General features: G+C 64.1%; 2 protein-coding genes across 4 annotated transcripts; one reads left to right on the top strand and one right to left on the bottom strand.

The window, feature by feature from the left end:
- Positions 1-311: 311 nt before the first annotated feature.
- Positions 312-4076, top strand: LOC101917806 (erythropoietin). 2 transcript variants are annotated; one of them, XM_005235555.3, is made up of 6 exons: positions 314-549; positions 1498-1953; positions 2825-2952; positions 3040-3126; positions 3352-3516; positions 3627-4075. In XM_005235555.3, exons 2-6 carry the CDS (start codon positions 1941-1943, stop codon positions 3771-3773), a joined length of 540 nt encoding a protein of 179 aa, XP_005235612.1. In that variant the 5' UTR covers positions 314-549; positions 1498-1940; the 3' UTR covers positions 3774-4075. The 2 variants fall into 2 exon arrangements, with proteins under 2 accessions (XP_027639756.1, XP_005235612.1); XM_027783955.2 differs by having other exon boundaries at positions 312-549; positions 1498-2952; positions 3627-4076.
- A 380-nt stretch (positions 4077-4456) lies between these two features.
- On the bottom strand, positions 4457-6868 carry POLR2H (RNA polymerase II, I and III subunit H). Of its 2 annotated transcripts, XM_005235529.4 has the most exons (5): positions 6710-6868; positions 6121-6204; positions 5316-5409; positions 5092-5175; positions 4457-4976 (listed from the first exon to the last, which is right to left on the bottom strand). In XM_005235529.4, exons 1-5 carry the CDS (start codon positions 6780-6782, stop codon positions 4859-4861), a joined length of 453 nt encoding a protein of 150 aa, XP_005235586.1. In that variant the 5' UTR covers positions 6783-6868; the 3' UTR covers positions 4457-4858. The 2 variants fall into 2 exon arrangements, with proteins under 2 accessions (XP_005235586.1, XP_005235589.1); XM_005235532.4 differs by lacking the exons at positions 5092-5175; positions 5316-5409 and having other exon boundaries at positions 4879-4976.
- Between the last annotated feature and the right edge of the window lie 9446 nt (positions 6869-16314).

A 16314-nucleotide genomic window follows, 5' to 3' on the forward strand; every position in this document is an offset into this window, starting at 1 on the left:
TCAGCAGAAGACTACTGGGCTGCCTGCAGGCGGGGGCTCCCACTGCCCACCAGCTGTTGGCACAGCTGGAAAGGAACCTTTTGGAGAGAAGGGGCTGTTGTAGGCATCTTGAGGTGCCTCAGTGCCCACTGGGGTTCAGCAAATATCCAGTTTCCAGCTGCCCTCTGGTTTACCCTGATTGGTTCGTTTGCCTAATTATGAGGGCAAGCAGGGAGCGCAGGGCACCGCAGCTCTCCAGCCTGGCATTGTCAATGGTTTTGCACCCAGAAAGGGATGGGGATGCAGGCATGGCAGAGGCACGGCAGGGACTGGCACAGGGCCAGCAGTGGGAGCAGGGCCAGTGCTGGCAGAGGGGCTGAGGGTGCTGGCTGGCGCGTTTGCAGCTTGTCACGTCCGCAGAGACGGGGCACGGCCGTGTGTGGGAAGCCTGACGGTGTTTGACCCCAGTGCTCTCCACTCCGGCTGCTGCCAGCTGTACCCCAGGGGAGCTGGGCTGCCAGTCACGGCACCTGCTTGGACCCCCCATCTGGGCACCCTGCGACCCGCAAGGTGGGCTGCCGGGCACCGAGCAGGGCAGGGGGCAGGTGGAGCAGGGCTGAGGTGTTTACTTTGACTGTTGTCACCCGGCCAGGCACTGCCGGGAACTGCCGGCCGCAGGGAGAAGGGTGGGAGCGCGAGACAGCAGGGGTGTGAGAAGGAAGCGCACAGGCTGTGGGGGGACCAGGGGCAAGAGGATGTGGGGTGGCAGGGGTCCCCCCAAAGGGAAGCCCAGCCCCAAGGGTTATCTAGGAGTGTACCCCCACACGTGCTGCAGGAAGTGCATGTGTGCACACGTGGGCTTGAGGGTGCACATCGGGGGTGTGTATGTGTGCGCCATATGGACACACAATGGGTGTGTGCACCCCCCCGTCTGCAGCCAGGGTGCTCTGCGGGGGCTGGGTTTGCTGCAGGGCTGGGGGTGACATGGCCATGGAAGGGCCTGGTGCTGGACAGACCCCTGTGCTTCTCCTACCCAGTGAGGGGCTGTTTGTGGGTGCTTCACCTGACCCACCCCCAACCAACACCCCTGGGGAAACAGCCCCAGGGCCATGTGCCAGCCAGTTCCCTGAGCTCCATCACTCCCCCCAGCTTGGAGGGGTCCCCCTGCACCACAGCCACACCAGGGTTCTCCAGCTCCCAGTTACCTCTAGGTAATGGATACAGGGCTCAGAGCCCACCTCTGGGCAAGGGTCACTGGGCTTGGGGTCCATCTCTGGGCGATGGATACAGGGGTCAGAGCCCACCTCTAGGCAAGGGTCACCAGGGCTGGGGTCCACCTCTAGGAGAAGGTAACTGTGCTTGGGTTCCACCTCTGGGTGAAGTTGACCAGGGACGAAGTTTACCTCTGGGAAAGGGTTTTTGGTGGCCTTCAGGCCTTGCTGCCACAGCACCACCCTGTCAGAACTGATGGTCCCAGGGCCGCCCAGCACAGGATCACCAACACCATCTCTTCTGCAGGTACCAAGGCCACCTTCAGCCCCTGGCCAGGCACAGCCGAGACGCTGGCCGCTGACATCCCCACAGCCAAGCGCTCAGGCCGGGGGGCAGGTGAGCAGCCCCGGAGGGCGCCCGGGGACGCCCTTCCCGTGCCCTGAGCCAAGGGAGGAAGCGGCCGGAGGCAGGAAGCCGATCCCCGGGCCCGGGGCCCCCGCCGCGATTTTGCTGGAAGGTCAGTGGCGACACAACAGGAAATCGCGCTGCCTGGGCTAGGCGGCCCGGCCGGAGCCGGAGAGCTGCGCCCTGCCGCCCCAGGGGCGCCCCCGGCCCCCGGCCCTCCGTCCCGGCTGGGCAGCTCGCGGGGAGCCCGCGCCACCACCGCCCTCCATGGAAGGGGGACGGGAGCTGGGGAGCAGCCGCTGGCCGCAGGGTGGAAGATACAGGGCCGAAGCCCCCAGCTGAGCATGGAGCTGAACAGTGAGTGCGTGGCTAAAAGGGGGGAACGGGAACCAGCAGGAAGGGGCATTGTGTGGGCAGCGGACATCACAGCCACACAGCCAGAGCGTTCCCTGCATGGGCGCCGCAAGGGATGAGCCCCACAGATGGGCAGCAGACCCAAGAGGGTGGCTCTGGCTTGGTTGGACCTGGCTTCCACCTGGACGCAAGGGCAGTCAAGCATCTCTCCATGCCCATCCCAGGGAAGCAGGCTGCGCTGAGGGCTTTTGGGGACAGATGCAGTGCCAAGGCAGGCGGCGAGGCAGGTGGATGCACAGAGGGCCTTTGAAGAGGAAATGCCTCTTGCCAGGATGGGCAGTCACTGGGCACAGCAGCCACCTGGCTGAGAGGTGTGCAGGGCAGCAGCATGCCAGTGGCACTGGGGAAGGCAGTGCTGGCAGGCGAGCCCTCGGCCGGAGCAGCAGCAAGTAGCAGACTAGCACTGCAGGATGCTGCAAGCAGGGATTTTTCCCAAAGCGCACGTCACACCCAGAGCTGCTCCTGGCACAGATCGGGAGAGTTGCTCCCAGTCTGTGCAGGGAATGCAACCCTGCTCCCCACCTGCAACAGTCGAAAAACCTGGCACAGATGTGACTGTGCAGCCCCCTTGGCACACACCACCAGCACGGAAACCCTGGCTCTCCCCAGCGAGCACCGGGCACCCGCACTGACTGACCCAAGGGCGGCAGCAGGCCCTCCTCAGCCTCCCTAGACCTCTCCCTGCACCCCTACCGCAGGGCTGCCAAGGCCACCACTGGGCTGCGGCGAGATCTTACCACCGCAGACATGGCCCTGGGCTGCAGCTGCCCAGGGAGGCATGGCACAGTGCCCATGGTAACCCTGTCTCCCCCAGGACTGCTCCTCCTCACATCCTTCCTCCTGCATATGGAAGAGGGCCGTGCCAGCCTAACACGGTTGGTCTGTGACAACAGACTCATCCAGAAGTACATCGGAGAGGCCAAGGACATGGAGAAGAGAGTGGTGAGGATACAGTCCCCCACCAAAACCCAAGGCCAGGGATGGGCACAGTTCCTGGTATCTCACCTCACCATCTCCTCTTCCCCATAGGGCCAGTGCCAGGCACTGCCTGCACTCAACCCACCTGCGGTACTGCCCTTTGTGGGCTTCAGCCACCAAGAGTGGAAATCCAAATCGGTGAGAGGGGCTGGGAGGATGGTGCTGGCAGGATGGTGCTGCCACTAGGGTGCCCACGGGGCTGTAGAAGGAACCCCTGGGATGGCACAGGCACCAGCAGTGTCAAACAAGGTGCCTGTGGGTGTACCTGGCGGCGTGGGGAGGTGGAAGACCCCATCCAGACTAGAGTGGACATAGGAATGAATCAGGCCCACGGGTCAGCCCGCTCACTGCCTGTTCCCCCAGAATGAGACCAAGCGGCAGGAGATCCTGTGTGACCTGGCACTGCTGGTGGGTGCCGTGGCAGGGGCCCAGAGCCAAGTGACTGAGGAGTGTGGGTCCAGGCAGCTGAACCAGCTTTACCAACATGCCAACTCCTTCCTCCTGCTCCTGCAGACCTTCAGCTGGGAGGTGAGACCTTCCTTCCCAGGTCAGACAGACCACCCTGGCACTGGTGCCGGCTGCACTGGGCTGGGTACAACAGCGTTCCTCACCCCTCTTGTCCCACTCTCACCCTTCAGGCAGGACCCTGGGAGCCAGGCTGCTCCCAAGGCTCCATGGAGCAGACCCAAATCACTGGCATCTTTCTCACCTACCGGCAACTGGTGCAGGGCAAGCTGCACTTCTTCTTCAACGACCTGGCCAAGAACTTGTGCAAGCAAGGCTAAGGGTGTGACAGAGAGCCTTGGTGCAGGGCCCAGTGAGGCTGCACACAGGGTTCACCATCGATCCCAGGTCAGAGCAATCCCGCTGGACACTGAGCTGTGCTCTGGGTGCCCAGGAAGGTGTCTTCAGGGAAAGGGTTGGCTCCTGTTCCTCAAGCTTTCAGCAACTGCATGGCCCATGGAGGCAGACAGCAGCAACACCCACGCACCAGTGGGCAGAAGCCCTGCTCCCACTCCGGCAAGCACCTCTACTGTGAATGCTTTACAATTAAAGAGCTATTTTTCTAAAGAGTTGTTTATATCCTCCTTTTCCCTCACTACTGTGGCCTTGGCAGGGGGCCTGCACACCCCCAGGGGCTTCAGGAAGAAGCAGCCCCTCGGGGACCTGCTCCTGGCCTCTCCCCTGCACCCAGCTGCCTCCCGCGGCAGCCACCAGCTCTGCAGGGCTGGCAGGCTGTGTCGGGTTCCAGACCCACTTGGGGACGTGCGCTACCACTCCTCGCCCGCTACACCCACCTGCCTCTTCCTACCCCCAGCATGCACCGTGCCCAGAGGGGTGGCAAAGAAGAGCCCAGGGCAGGTTTGGACTACCTGTCCTTTGGGAAAGTGGTATGGGCCCCCTTTGCCCCCCATAGGCGTGTACACGCTCCCTGCCAGCCTCATCTCTCAGCCAGAAGAGCCAGATCTAGAAAATGCATCCTAGTTTAATGAAGAACAAGCCTGGCCTGCCTCAGGATGGCTCCTTAGGAAACGGTCCCCAGCCTCGAGGCAGACAGGCAGTTGTCCCAGTCCAGCTGCCCTGGCCAGAGCCAGGGCTGATCCTGCTGTTGAAGCACGGGATGGCAGAGGTGAAGAGACTCCCAGCAGGCAGGACTGCGGAGCACACAGCAGTCTCCACTTGGCCATCAGGCACCTCTCTCCTTGTAAGAGGCGGTTGCGGATCCCAGCAGGAGTCAGAAGAAGCTGGGATGAAGAGGGGACTTCTCCCTCCTCCCCAGCTCTGGGACATCCTGCTGGATTTGGGGTCACAGGGCTCCTGTTTGCTTGCCAGCAGAATGTCTTTGGGGCAGCCCACAGAGGCAGGTTTCCTAGAAGGCCAGCTTCTTCATCAGCAGGTAAACTCGAGAATCCACTTCAAAACCATGCAGATTGTTTGCGTCTCCCTGCAGCCGCATAAGCAGCCCCCCATAAGACACATAGGCAGAGCTGGGGTGGGAAAAAGAGGAGCAGTGAGAGCAGGGAATCCCATGGGAGATCCTAGTGCCTCCCCCACACCACCTCAAGGCACCACGCCTCCCCACTTCTGCCAACAGGCACTCACAGGCGCGTGGCTGCTTCCGTGGAGGTCTCATCCCCTTCAATCCTGTACACCTTGCCATACATCACGTACTCGAACTGGTCTGCCCTGCAATGGGAGTTCAAAGAAGAGTCAAACCTGGGTATTCCCCCAGCTAAGCATCCTTTGGGAGAAGGCACCTCACAGCCCCTCAGCACTTCACTTTTTCTCTCACCCACCCCACGTAGGTCCCAGCTGGACGCCCATACCTGGACGGCCTGTCGTCCGTGGGGTTATACTCGCCATCATCCAGGGTGCCATCTTCATACAAGGTGCTGGCAATGACCAGGCGGAATTTGTCCCCTGGGAGGAGAGGGCAGAGGAGCGGTGAGGAGGCAGAAGGTGCAGCCACAGCAGATCTTGGGGTGATGGCAAGAGTGGCAGGTTTAGCACAAACCCTGTCCCTGCCTTCAGCCCTCCAACAGGATTGTGGGAAACAAGGGAAAGATCACACTGGATCCTCTTTCTCCCCATTCCCCACAGGCACTGGTAACCACCATGGAAGAGACCAGATCCACCAGGACACCACCGCTGATGTTTTCACAGGACACAGCAAGATACTCTCGTGGAAGTCCCAGAGAGCCTGGCTGGACCCTGGGCAGGTACACAAGACCCTGCAGTGTCAGTTCCAGCACTTCTGTGCTTCACAGAGGGTAAGCCTTTCAATCATTCAATATATTTAGCCACAGAAGCTCATTTCAAAAGGTGTCCTTTAAAGCTCAGTTGCCACCAGCTGAGGCAATTTCACTAGACAGCATCTCTGTGGAATGGGCCAGAGACATGCCTGAACACAAACAGTGAGGGCAATCAGAATCTGGCTCAGCCCCAGCACGCCGAGAGTGCCCAGTGCCTCCTGTGATCTGGAGACAGCACAGGGGCTCAAGGACAGCTCATTCCTTGTTCACAGCAAATTCAGTCCCCCTCCCCCAAGCACCAACACACACCTCTCTAACCTTGCCTGCCCGTGCTGCCACTGCCTCAGGCACACTCTGGACTAGCAGCCTAAGGGCTTACCGAGGTCCACAGGGTAGATCTGGATGTTCACGTCCAAGATGAGGTCCATCTTGAAGGACTCACTCTCACAGTGCAGGCGGGACACTGGAGAGAGAAACAGAGTCAAGGGCAAGGACAGAGATGACTCCCAGGGGCCATGTGGCAGCAGGGTCCCCACCCCAGGCTGGCACCTAAGCTATTTGTAGGGAAGGGGTGTACAGCGCATGGGGATGGATGCCAGAGTCTGGGAGCTGACTGAGGTGTGCACAGATGGGGAGAGGAACACGGTGGTGCGGGGATCCGAGCACACCAGGAGCCGTGGGGGTGCGAAGGGGCACAGAAGCCGGGCTGGGGAAGCAGGGTGCACCGGTGTGCAGCAACACACGGTGGGGTCGGTGCCAGATGATGGTGAAGGAATGCGGCACTGGGGACACCGCCGGCGGAATGGGCAGGGGGGGAACCAGTGCGGGACGGGGACGCGCTGAGGGAGCTCACAGGACCCCGGCGGGAGGGCAGCGCCAAGCACCTTCGGCCTGAAGCGGCGCAGGCCCAGGCTGGGGCCCGGCGGGAGCGCCGGGAGGGCGGGGAGGCGGCGCGGGGCCCCACTCACCACGGTCGAACTTCTTGCCCTCGGGGTCGATGTCCTTCACGTCGAAGATGTCCTCGAAGAGTATCCCGGCCATGGCGGCGCCTCCACGTACCTGCTCCCGCCAGGCGCCGGCCGATGACGCGCCCTCACTTCCACCGCCCCTCGGCCAGCAAAGCGCCCTTCCGCCGCGGGGCGGAAGTAGCCTCAGGGTGGGCGGGGCGATCGGGCGGTGGCGGGAGTCCGCGCGGCCCTAGTGCGCGCCTCCCCTCCCCTCCCCGGGCTGCAGATTCCCGGCGGGGTCACCGGGCTGCGCTGGCACCCCCGGCGCCGGGGCACCGCGATTGCGGGGGAACACTGCAAAGGGTGGCGGCCAGATGGGGGTCGTTGCAGTGCGGCGGGGGCGCGCTGCAGTAGGGGTGCATTGCGATGGGGTTGCATTGCAATGAGGGACACTGCAATGGGGATGCGCTGCAGTGGGGGCGCACCGCAATGGGGGCGCACCGCAATGGGGGCGCACTGCCATGGGGGCACTGCAATGGGGGAATTGCAATGGGTGCACTGCAATGGGGGTGCACAGCAGCGGGGGTGCATTGCAGGGGGGTGGGCTGCAGACAGGGGTGCACTGCAGTGGGGGGCCGGCCTGGCCCGGGCGCGGCCGCGGTGCCGTGGGCTGCCCCCCGGAGCCTGCCGCCGGCGGGGCTCCTGCGCTCGGCTCCCCCGGGGAGGCGGCCCGGCCGGGTGCCGGCAGAGGGAGCTGCGAGGCCGCGGATGGAGCCGCGCACGGCGCCGAGTCCCCCACGGCCGAGGGCGGGCCCCGGCCCAGGGCCGCCCCCAGCCAGCGGCCCGGCCCCGCGGGGGCGGGGGTCCGGGCTACCCCGCGGGGGGCTCACAGCGCCCCCCAGCCGTGGGGCAGAGGGGCTTCACCCGCCCCCCCGGTCGCCGCTGGGCACTGGTGTGATGAGCTGCGCAGCCTCAGCAGCCAGGGGGGCTGCAGCCCCCGCCGGCACCTCCCCCCTCCCACGGCAGCCACGTGGGGGAGGGGTGGGGGTGGCCCCCACTCGTGGCCTGCCGATGAACCGTGAGGGGAGCGGGGGGGGACGACGACGACTGGGGGCGGCTTCAAGTGCTGGGGCACCACGGGGTGCTCGCACCTTGGGCAGCTGCCGGCGCGGGGTCGAGAGTTCAGCCCTGCCCCCCCCTAGCCCCCCAGTGCCCCCCCCATCTGGCCTCGAATCGATGCTGCCCTGGCTTGGGCCAGATGGGGACAGAGGGGACCCTGCCCCCCCCCGTTTGGGCGGAGGGTCCCTGCCCGGAGAGGGCAGCGAGGGGGCTGGCACAAGGGCAGGTGGTGGGGCAGGTGTCCCGGTGTGGTGGGGACCGAGGAGGGCGGATGGCACGGCATCATGTGCGTGGCACATGGCAACAGCTCACTGGTGACCACGAGGCCATGAGTGGGGACATCTATGGGACACCGGTCCGTGTGTGTGGCCCTGGTGCCTACAGCGAGGTGGCTGTGTGGGGACATAGCCCACGCTGTCCCCGGGAACCAGACGTCTCCAGGATGTGGCCCGGGGCGGTAGCCGGTGCCCCCCATCCCTGGATGTCTGTGGTACCCTAGTGCACCCCTGTGTGACCTCTCCATGGCATGTCCCTGCCGTGACACAGTGCCAGCGCATCTGCGAGGCACAGGCAGCGGGACAGGGCAGCATGGTGACACGCAGCGGGGGGCTCTGGTGTGCCGGGGAGGGGGCTGGTGGGCTGTCAGGGGAGGCGTGCAGGCGGTTCATGGCGGGGTCACCCTGCGGCTGTGGCATTCAACGGGGACAGCCTTAATGCGCTGGGACATAACCCCGGCTCTTTCTAATCGTCATCCGGATGGGTGATGCTCCCCCCCCCGCAAGCCTTGTGCCCCCTCCCTACTCTGCCCACCCAGGCTCGCATGGGGCACAGACCTCCAGATCCCCCTGCCAGGGTGTGTGGCCATGGCCAGGCACCCTGCCTGATGCGAGGGTGGGGTGTGGACCCCCTCCTCAAGCCCCCTGCGCCCTCCCTCGCATCCTGCAGCCGGGGTGCCCCTGCCTGCTGTGGGGGTGCAGGGCTGGGCTGCGAAGGGCAGCCGGGGCTGTGCACATTGCCAGGGGGTGGCAGCAACACACAGAGCATGGCAGAGCACCCCCGGGGTGTGCCAGACAGGGGGACGTCTACCCTGGCCGGGGGGAACCCCTGCCTCAGCTAGGCTCAGCAGTCTGACCAGTTGCCCCCTCCAGCATCCCCGGGGTCCTGTCCTGGAGAGATCTGACCCACCAGGTGAGGGGCCACTGGGCTGGGGGAGGGGGGGGGGGGGGCAGGGCTGTTTTTTGGGGAGGGGCCCATGTGCCAGCCCCCACTGTGCTCAAGGGTACCCCCTGGGAGCCCACTGTGATTCAGGCTGTGGAGGGGTGGGCCTGGCAGGGTTGTGCCCCCTGCTTGGATGCTCTCAGGGCCACTGCAGGGTGACACAAAGGGCTTATCCTGCCCAGCTGTCCCTGCTTGCCCCTGCTGAGACCTGGCACACTTGGTGCAGGCCGGCAGGCAGCCGGGGCTGTGCTCACCAGCCGGTGAGGCAGCCCCCCATGGGCACTGCTGCCCGCGGACCCTGCCAGCTGGCAGTGCCGTCTGTCTCCCTGCCCTTGCGGGACCGGGGCACACCTGAGCCCCGACCCTGGGCACAGGCGGGCATGGCCCCACGCAGAGGTCACGGGCACACAGCCACCCGCAGGACCAGCTGGTGGGGCAGAGGGGACACAGGTTTCCAGGTGCCCCCCAGATGCCATGGGGCCGGGGTGGCAGCAGGAGCCTGGCATGGACCTGAACCCGCGGGCACTGGCTGTGTGGCATGGCCACGGTGCCAAGCCCCCTCCTCAGCCCCAAGCCCTTTCCTCGGCCTCATGCCCAGGCAGCCTGTGGGGCAGGATCAGCTCGGGGGGGCTGGCCCTGGCGTAAATCTGGCCGGCATTGGCAGAGACCAGGGCACCCCGCTTTTCCTTGCATTACATCCCCATCTGCCCTGGCTCTGCCTGTGTGCTTGCTGCCTTGCTGACCCCATGCCATGCCGTGCCATGCTGTGCCATGCCACAGGAGTGGAGGTGGCCAGAGGGACCCATGTCCCCAGCTAATGCCAGCCCTGTGCTGCTGGGGAGTGAGCAGATGGTCCTGGGGCGTGTGTGCTTGTGGGCACGGGGAGGCTGGCACTGCCTTCAGCACCGTTGCCGGCAAGCACCCGTTTGCCAGCCAGGTGCCTGGCGTCGCCTCCTTATCTGGGATTAAACAAACCCTCCCCAGATCCGGCGCCAGGCACTGCCCCAGTGCCCGTGGGAGCAGCTCTCCCCTACCCCGCAGCCTCCCATGCCTGCTGCTCCCCCCACGCTGGGCTGCGAGGTCACCCACGCTGTGAGTCCCTGGGGTGAAGAGCCCCCCAAAAGCTGACCCCAGGCTACTCTCGCTCTGGTCATGCTGTAGCCCCCAGGGTCTCTGCACAACGGGGCAGCCAGGCCAGTCACACCTGGTGGGGGGAGTACCCAGCCAGTACCTCCAAAGCAGGGCACAGGATGGCACTCTCTCTGCCCCTGCCTTAGGGCACCCCTAAAGCATCCTGACACAAGATGGCACCTGCTGGGGGGTCCCCCTGTCTCATCGTGGCTGGGGAGGTGCCCATGCCCTCAGCATGATGGATCCCGGCAGCCCCAGTGCCAGTGGTGCCAGGCACCCTGGAGCAGGGGTGCAGCCCCCCTCGTTAGCCGCTTGGCTGTTATCTTCTGCCGATAAATTATACAACACAAGCACGCCTTTGAAACGCAGCCAGACCTCCATCCGGCGGGGTGGCCTTTGGGGGCCCGACATCAGCCATTTGTGGCTGGGAGGAGGTCAGCGACATGGTTTCAGGCGCTGCCCTGGTGAGGGGGTGCTGGCGACAGGCTCCTGGGCTGTAATAGGGACCCGAGGGCAAAAGCAGAGGAGCAGTGGGGCTGGGAGCCTGCCTGCACCCCTGCCTGCACCCCATGCCCATACCTGCTGCATGCAGCTCTGCCTGTACTGCCACCCACCCTGCCTGCATTCCTACCCATAGCCCCTGCCTGCAGCCCCTGCCTGCCCCCCTTGCTCGTATCCCTGGCTGGTGCCCCTGCCCATTTTGGGGTGCAGGGCAGCAGCGGAGCCCAGCCGGCCGGTGCTTCAGAGGCGGCGGCGGCCCTTGTTATCCACCGCCACAAAGGAGCCGAACCGCCACCGCCGTTACCGGAGCAAACAAGGGCAGGGCGAGGCTGGCAGGGTGGGCAGCTGCCGGCACCTGCGGGCACCCATCCCCGTGGCACCGTTGCGGGCTGTGGGGCGAGGGGCAGAGTGGCACTGTCCCCATGCCCAGGGATGGGGGTCCCCCCATGCACCCCGAAGTCGGGGAGCCGAGTCTGGGGGGCTGCCCAGGGGCGGTGCATGCTGTACACATGTGCTCCCCACCAGCTCCGTGGGTGCCCCCGTGGGGTGCAGCAATGGGGTGCAGTGGCCTCCCTGCACCCTGATGGGTTGGTCCCCACCTGGGCCGGGGGCTGGGCAGGAAGAGGTGAAGCTGAAATTAAGCTGTTAATGAGCCCGTCTGTCACCAAGGCACCAATTATGCAGGCTGGGAAGGAGGAGATGATGGAGGGTGGTGTGGCTGGGGGAGGGGAGCAGGATGCCAGGGTTCACAGCATGGGGGCAGCTGGGGGGTGGCACCCTGTCTCAACAGCTTCCCCATCACCACCTGCCACCGGCTCCCCCAGGGACTGCCGGACACGTCCTGCAGGCTGGGCGACAGAGGGGACCAAGGGGTGGTGGGGCCACAGCTACACCATGAGCCCTAGGGAACCTGGGAAGGAATTAGCCCCTTCTTCCCCCTGGTGAAGCCCTGGGTGAAAAAATGAGCTTCTGGGGAGATCAACCCCAGCCACTGTCCCTGACTGGCACAGGGGGTGTCACTAGTGTCACGAGCTGGCTGTTTGCTGCACCCAGGGCATGGGGGGGCATGTGCCTACAGGGAGCAGAGACACTGGTTGTACCCCAGGATGCTCTCAGACCCTCTGGCTGCTCCTGGCCCTAGGAAGGGGTACAGCAAAGAAGGGGGCTTATAGCCTCCCCCGCCACCACCCCGCTCAAGACTGCTGTGGTGGGTGCATGGCAGAGGCCCCTGTTCCTGTCCCCATCCCTGTCCCCAGCTGGGATGGGTCAGGGCAGAGAAATTCCTCCGGGCTGATGCTGATGTCAGTTTTTCCGCAACACCTCTTGGGAGTGGGGCCGGGTGCCTGGCCAGGCTGGTGGAGGGACAGGCCATCTCCCTCAGCTGTCATCACGCCCGCCTGTCCCCGCGATGGCCCTTAGCAGCACCCGGCCTTGGGAGGGACCTGGGGGCTGCCGGAGCCAGGGTCGGAGCCTGCAGGAGTGGGTCCCTGATCTTCCGCGGTGGCAAGGGGCTGCCTGCCGTGTCCTTGCCAGACGCACCCAGCAGAACCTGGCTGGGCGGGAGGGCAGGCTGGGATTACAGATGGGGGATTTTGCTAGGACTCCAAATTAACTTAACAGCTTTGGAAGACAAACAGATTAGGGAGCTGCAGGGATCGGGGCAAGGATCAGCTAAATTGGAAGCAGAGGTGGGCGGCAGCATCCTGCCCAAACCCTGCTCCCTCCTGCCCAAACCGCCAGCCCAGCCCCAGCCCTGCAGCACTCCAGCCCATCGCCACCCTGCCAGCCCAGGTTGCTTCCATGGGGTCCTCAGAGTCCCCTCCTGTGGCCAAGCCAGTGGCAGAGCTGGTCGGGGCAGGCTCTTCCCTCCAGCCTGGGTCTTGGCCGCATGTCAGCAGCCTCCGGGCGTTGCTGCCTTCCCCTTCCCTTTCCCTGCCCGTCCCTTTCCCGCTCTCCGTGCCCCCTCTCCCTGCCCTCCCCTTCCCCAGCACCTCACATCCTCAACGTGCATCCCACCCGCCCCTTCCCCAGCACCCCACATCCCCACCTGCATCCCCTCACCCCTCTCCTTGCATGCCATGAAGTCGCTGCCAAAAGAAGCAGTCCCGAAATAAGCTGCCTTCTGGGCCCCCATAAATCTTAGCAAAGCACCATGTTGGGGGGCAGTCCTGCAGCCCCCTTTGCTGGCAGGGTGCCATGCCTCATCTCTACATGCCCCCAGCTTCCCAGGAGGATTTGGGGTTGCATTGCCACCCCGATAGCATCAGGTCCCTGGGGCAGCCCTGCACACTGGAGATGAGATCACAGGTAATGAACAACATCTGAGCATGGGGGCTGGGGACAAAGCAGGCAGAGGGACAGCCCTGTCCCCCTCCAGCAGCCAGGCAACATCTCTGTGGAGAGTAGGCAGTGCTAGACTGGTGGTGGGCTTCGCTGCCCATTTCAGGGTGACACCCCCATGGCAGGACCTCCAGAGTCATTTGTGACCCAAGCCTGGCAGGTCTCAGCCAGCTTTGATAGGGCAGCAGGGAGAGGGTGCCAGGCTGGGGCAGCCTGGGGGTCCTCGAGGAGGAGGGGGCTGTGGCAAGGAATGCCGGGTGTGGGGGACAGCCTCCTGCTGCTGCAGCCCCCCTGGCCCCCCCGGCCACCTCCCACCACCGCTTCCTGCGCAGGCGGCCTGGGGAGGCGATGAAAGCAGCCCCAGCAGATGTTTCTGGCTTGTTTTCATCTCATTAACCGTTTCCTCTTTTATTATGGGATAAATTATTAATTGTTTGGCACAAGGAAGAAAGGAAAGAGAAATCCTGATGGAGAACCCGCGAGCCTGGGGGAGGGAGGTGGGCAGGGGCTGACGCAGCCCGGAACAAGGGGAGGGCAGGGGGGGATTTGGGGTCCCTGGGGTGGAGGCAGCCCCGTGCAGTGTCACCAACCCCCAGGCATCCCCCATGAAAAGGGGAGCAATGCAGGGTGCGGGAGGTGCTCCAGGGGCTGGGCAGGGGCGAGCTGTGTGGGGGCTGCTGGCATTGGGCCTCCATCAGCAGCTGGTGGAAGTAACCTGGGCAGGCAGGGTGATGGCGAGACCCAGACTGCAGGCACCTGTCTGCCAGAACCTGCCCGGAGACCCCCCCAACCCCTTCTCCCTGCACCCTCCAGCTGAGAACGGACACGCTGTACCTCCTGGCCAAGGGACAGGGCTCAGCCCCAGCTCTGCCACCCACCCCACCCCCGCTCCCACAGCTCCCCAGCCCTTGCCCCCCTGAAATATTCATGGCCTGCAATGACGAGTTAATTTAATTGCCCTGATGAGGAGCTGAATAATTTACAGTCTTTTTGAGCAGGTTGGGAGACATCATTAGCAGCTGATCTTGGAGCAGGGAGGGGAAGTGGCTGTACCCCCATCCTGCTGCTCGGGGACACCAGGTGGGAGACAGGGACCTGAAAGCATCCCCATCCCAGTGTCCCTGTGGCTGTCTGGCGTGTGGGGAGGTCCAAAGCACCAAGCCCCACTGCCCATCCTATGATCCCTGGCACTGTGGGGTGGGAAGGTGGCCCCAAGCCCAGCACTCCATGGCTCCCCTGGTCCTGGGGTCCTGGCAAGCTCCAAGACACAGCCTCCCTCCATCCCATTGTTGCCACTTTGGTCTGCGGCCAGTGGCGATGGTTGGGATGAAATATGGCTGGGAGAAGGGGCCGGCGCGCTCCGGATTCCTGAGATAACGGGGACAGGCAGGACATGGACTTTTATTTACATTTTTTCCTTGAAATTTCAGCCACTTTCTAATGAGACCCCATCCGGCTGCCATGAAGATAAGAGGGGCTGGTGAGGGGGCTGTTGGGGGTCAGGATGTGTTTCAGGGGGGTTATTCCACCCCAAGCCCAGATTAACCATTTTGTTAACTCACCCCAGTCCATGCACCCTGGTGGGTGGGGGGCTTGGGACTGGCTCATTCCCCATCAGAATCCATGTTTCTTCCTCTCCACTGGTGTGATGGGGACCTGGGGAGCCTGATCCACCCCATCCCCCCACCCCCGCAGGTCAGGGGGAAGCTGTGTCTCCTGCTGCCTTGGCCCCCCTCCTTGGTGGAGAAGGCAAAGCCCAGGATAATGCTGTCGTGATGGCCACGCCAGGAAATTTCAGGCCAGAGGCCACGGCTGGGGCAGGGGCTGCAGCTAGCCACCCAGTAACGCCTGGATTTCCTCCCAGTGCTGCCCGACGTCCGGCTGGCGTGGGGGGGGGGGGGGGGGGGGCTGCGGTGTGCGGGATGCGCATCCACAGCACCCTGTCCCCAAGCAGGAACAGCCCTGGCTGCCCCATGGCCCTGGTGAGCACAGCAGGGCCCTGCGGGGGTCCTGTGTTCCAGCAGCGCTGGGGGTCCTGGGCTGTGTGCCTCTCGCAGCGCTGGGAGCATCGCTGTCCTGGGGAGGGACAGGGGAGAGGGGCTGCAGTGACCCACAGGTGCCTCCTGCACCTGAAGCCCTGGGGGTTCCTGGCCCCTCTGTCACCCCCCACACAGGGCTGGCCCCCACGGTGTCACTTGAGGGGGCTCCCTGGGAGGTCCAGCATGGCCGGGGTGTGAGAGCAGAGCTGAGGCTCGCCGCTGTCACCCCAGGTGCCAGAGCACAGGGGTATCCCTGCACCCCACAGGGGCATGCAGCCATGCACATACATTTGTGCACACAGACACTCCTATATATGCACCCCTGCATGCAGCACTGACATCCCACACACACTCACAGACACAAATACACACTCCTCCATGTGCTCAGGCACACGCAGACAAGTTCACATGCATGCACGTACCTCCGTTTGCGCACACATGCACATATGCATACACCTATACATGTACAAAAACACACGCAGGTGTACACATCAGCAGACATGTAAGTGTGCACACATATGCACTCATGCACTTGCACACATACACACAGCCCCCTGCAGCTGCACTCATGTAAATCCACAGGCATGCACATACGTGTCCATGCACATGCACACAGATGTGCAATCCCCCGCGCACATACAGACCGCCCTGTAAGTGCACACACACACATGAACGCACACAAGCTCTCACACACACACACATGTATACAGACAGACACAGGCGCTCACTCCTGCCTGCACATGTGTGCTGCCTGCCTGGGGTGCCAGCGGGTGCTCCCCACACAGCTGCTGCACCCCCCAGCCCCCCACCCCCCCCTCTGCCTGCTCTCTGGAGTTTAAGAGTGAGGAGGAATTTTAAATGCATTGACCCCTGACCCGGCCCTGCCTGCGAGGGGAAGCCAGACCCTGGGCTGCCCCCAGCCGGATGGGGCCGTGGGGGGGGGACACGACGACGCACGGGATGATGAGCCCTGAAAGCCTGCGGCAGGCAAGGGGGAGCACCCTGCGTGCTTGCCGCCTCAGGGAGCACTGACAACAATCACCCCAAACCCTTGCTGCCTGCAGTGCACATAACTTGGGGATGCCACAGCTGGGTGCCCCACACCAGGGGGCTCAGTGGGGGTGGGATGCCCATGCCATGCCTCCTGCAAAGGGTCCCAGGCCCCCCACCACACTTCTGCCCAGCTCGTGGCATCCCTGCCTCCTGTGCAGAGGGGCTGCAATGATGGCGGTGTAATTAAAAACGCAATTAAGCGCTGCCACTTAGCAGAAAAGTCAT

The sequence above is a fragment of the Falco peregrinus genome, chromosome 12, assembly GCF_023634155.1.
Source record: "Falco peregrinus isolate bFalPer1 chromosome 12, bFalPer1.pri, whole genome shotgun sequence".
NCBI classification, from domain to species: domain Eukaryota; kingdom Metazoa; phylum Chordata; class Aves; order Falconiformes; family Falconidae; genus Falco; species Falco peregrinus.

Coding starts and splice junctions, on each gene's coding strand:
- LOC101917806 (XM_027783955.2), top strand. CDS start 2,758: ATGGCCCTGGGCTGCAGCTGCCCAGGGAGGCATGGCACAGTGCCCATG. Junction 3,127..3,351: donor AAGAGTGGAAATCCAAATCG/GTGAGAGGGGCT, acceptor CTGTTCCCCCAG/AATGAGACCAAGCGGCAGGA. Junction 3,517..3,626: donor TGCAGACCTTCAGCTGGGAG/GTGAGACCTTCC, acceptor CTCACCCTTCAG/GCAGGACCCTGGGAGCCAGG.
- POLR2H (XM_005235529.4), bottom strand. CDS start 6,782: ATGGCCGGGATACTCTTCGAGGACATCTTCGACGTGAAGGACATCGAC. Junction 6,205..6,709: donor GGGCAAGAAGTTCGACCGTG/GTGAGTGGGGCC, acceptor TTCTCTCTCCAG/TGTCCCGCCTGCACTGTGAG. Junction 5,410..6,120: donor GATCTACCCTGTGGACCTCG/GTAAGCCCTTAG, acceptor CTCTCCTCCCAG/GGGACAAATTCCGCCTGGTC.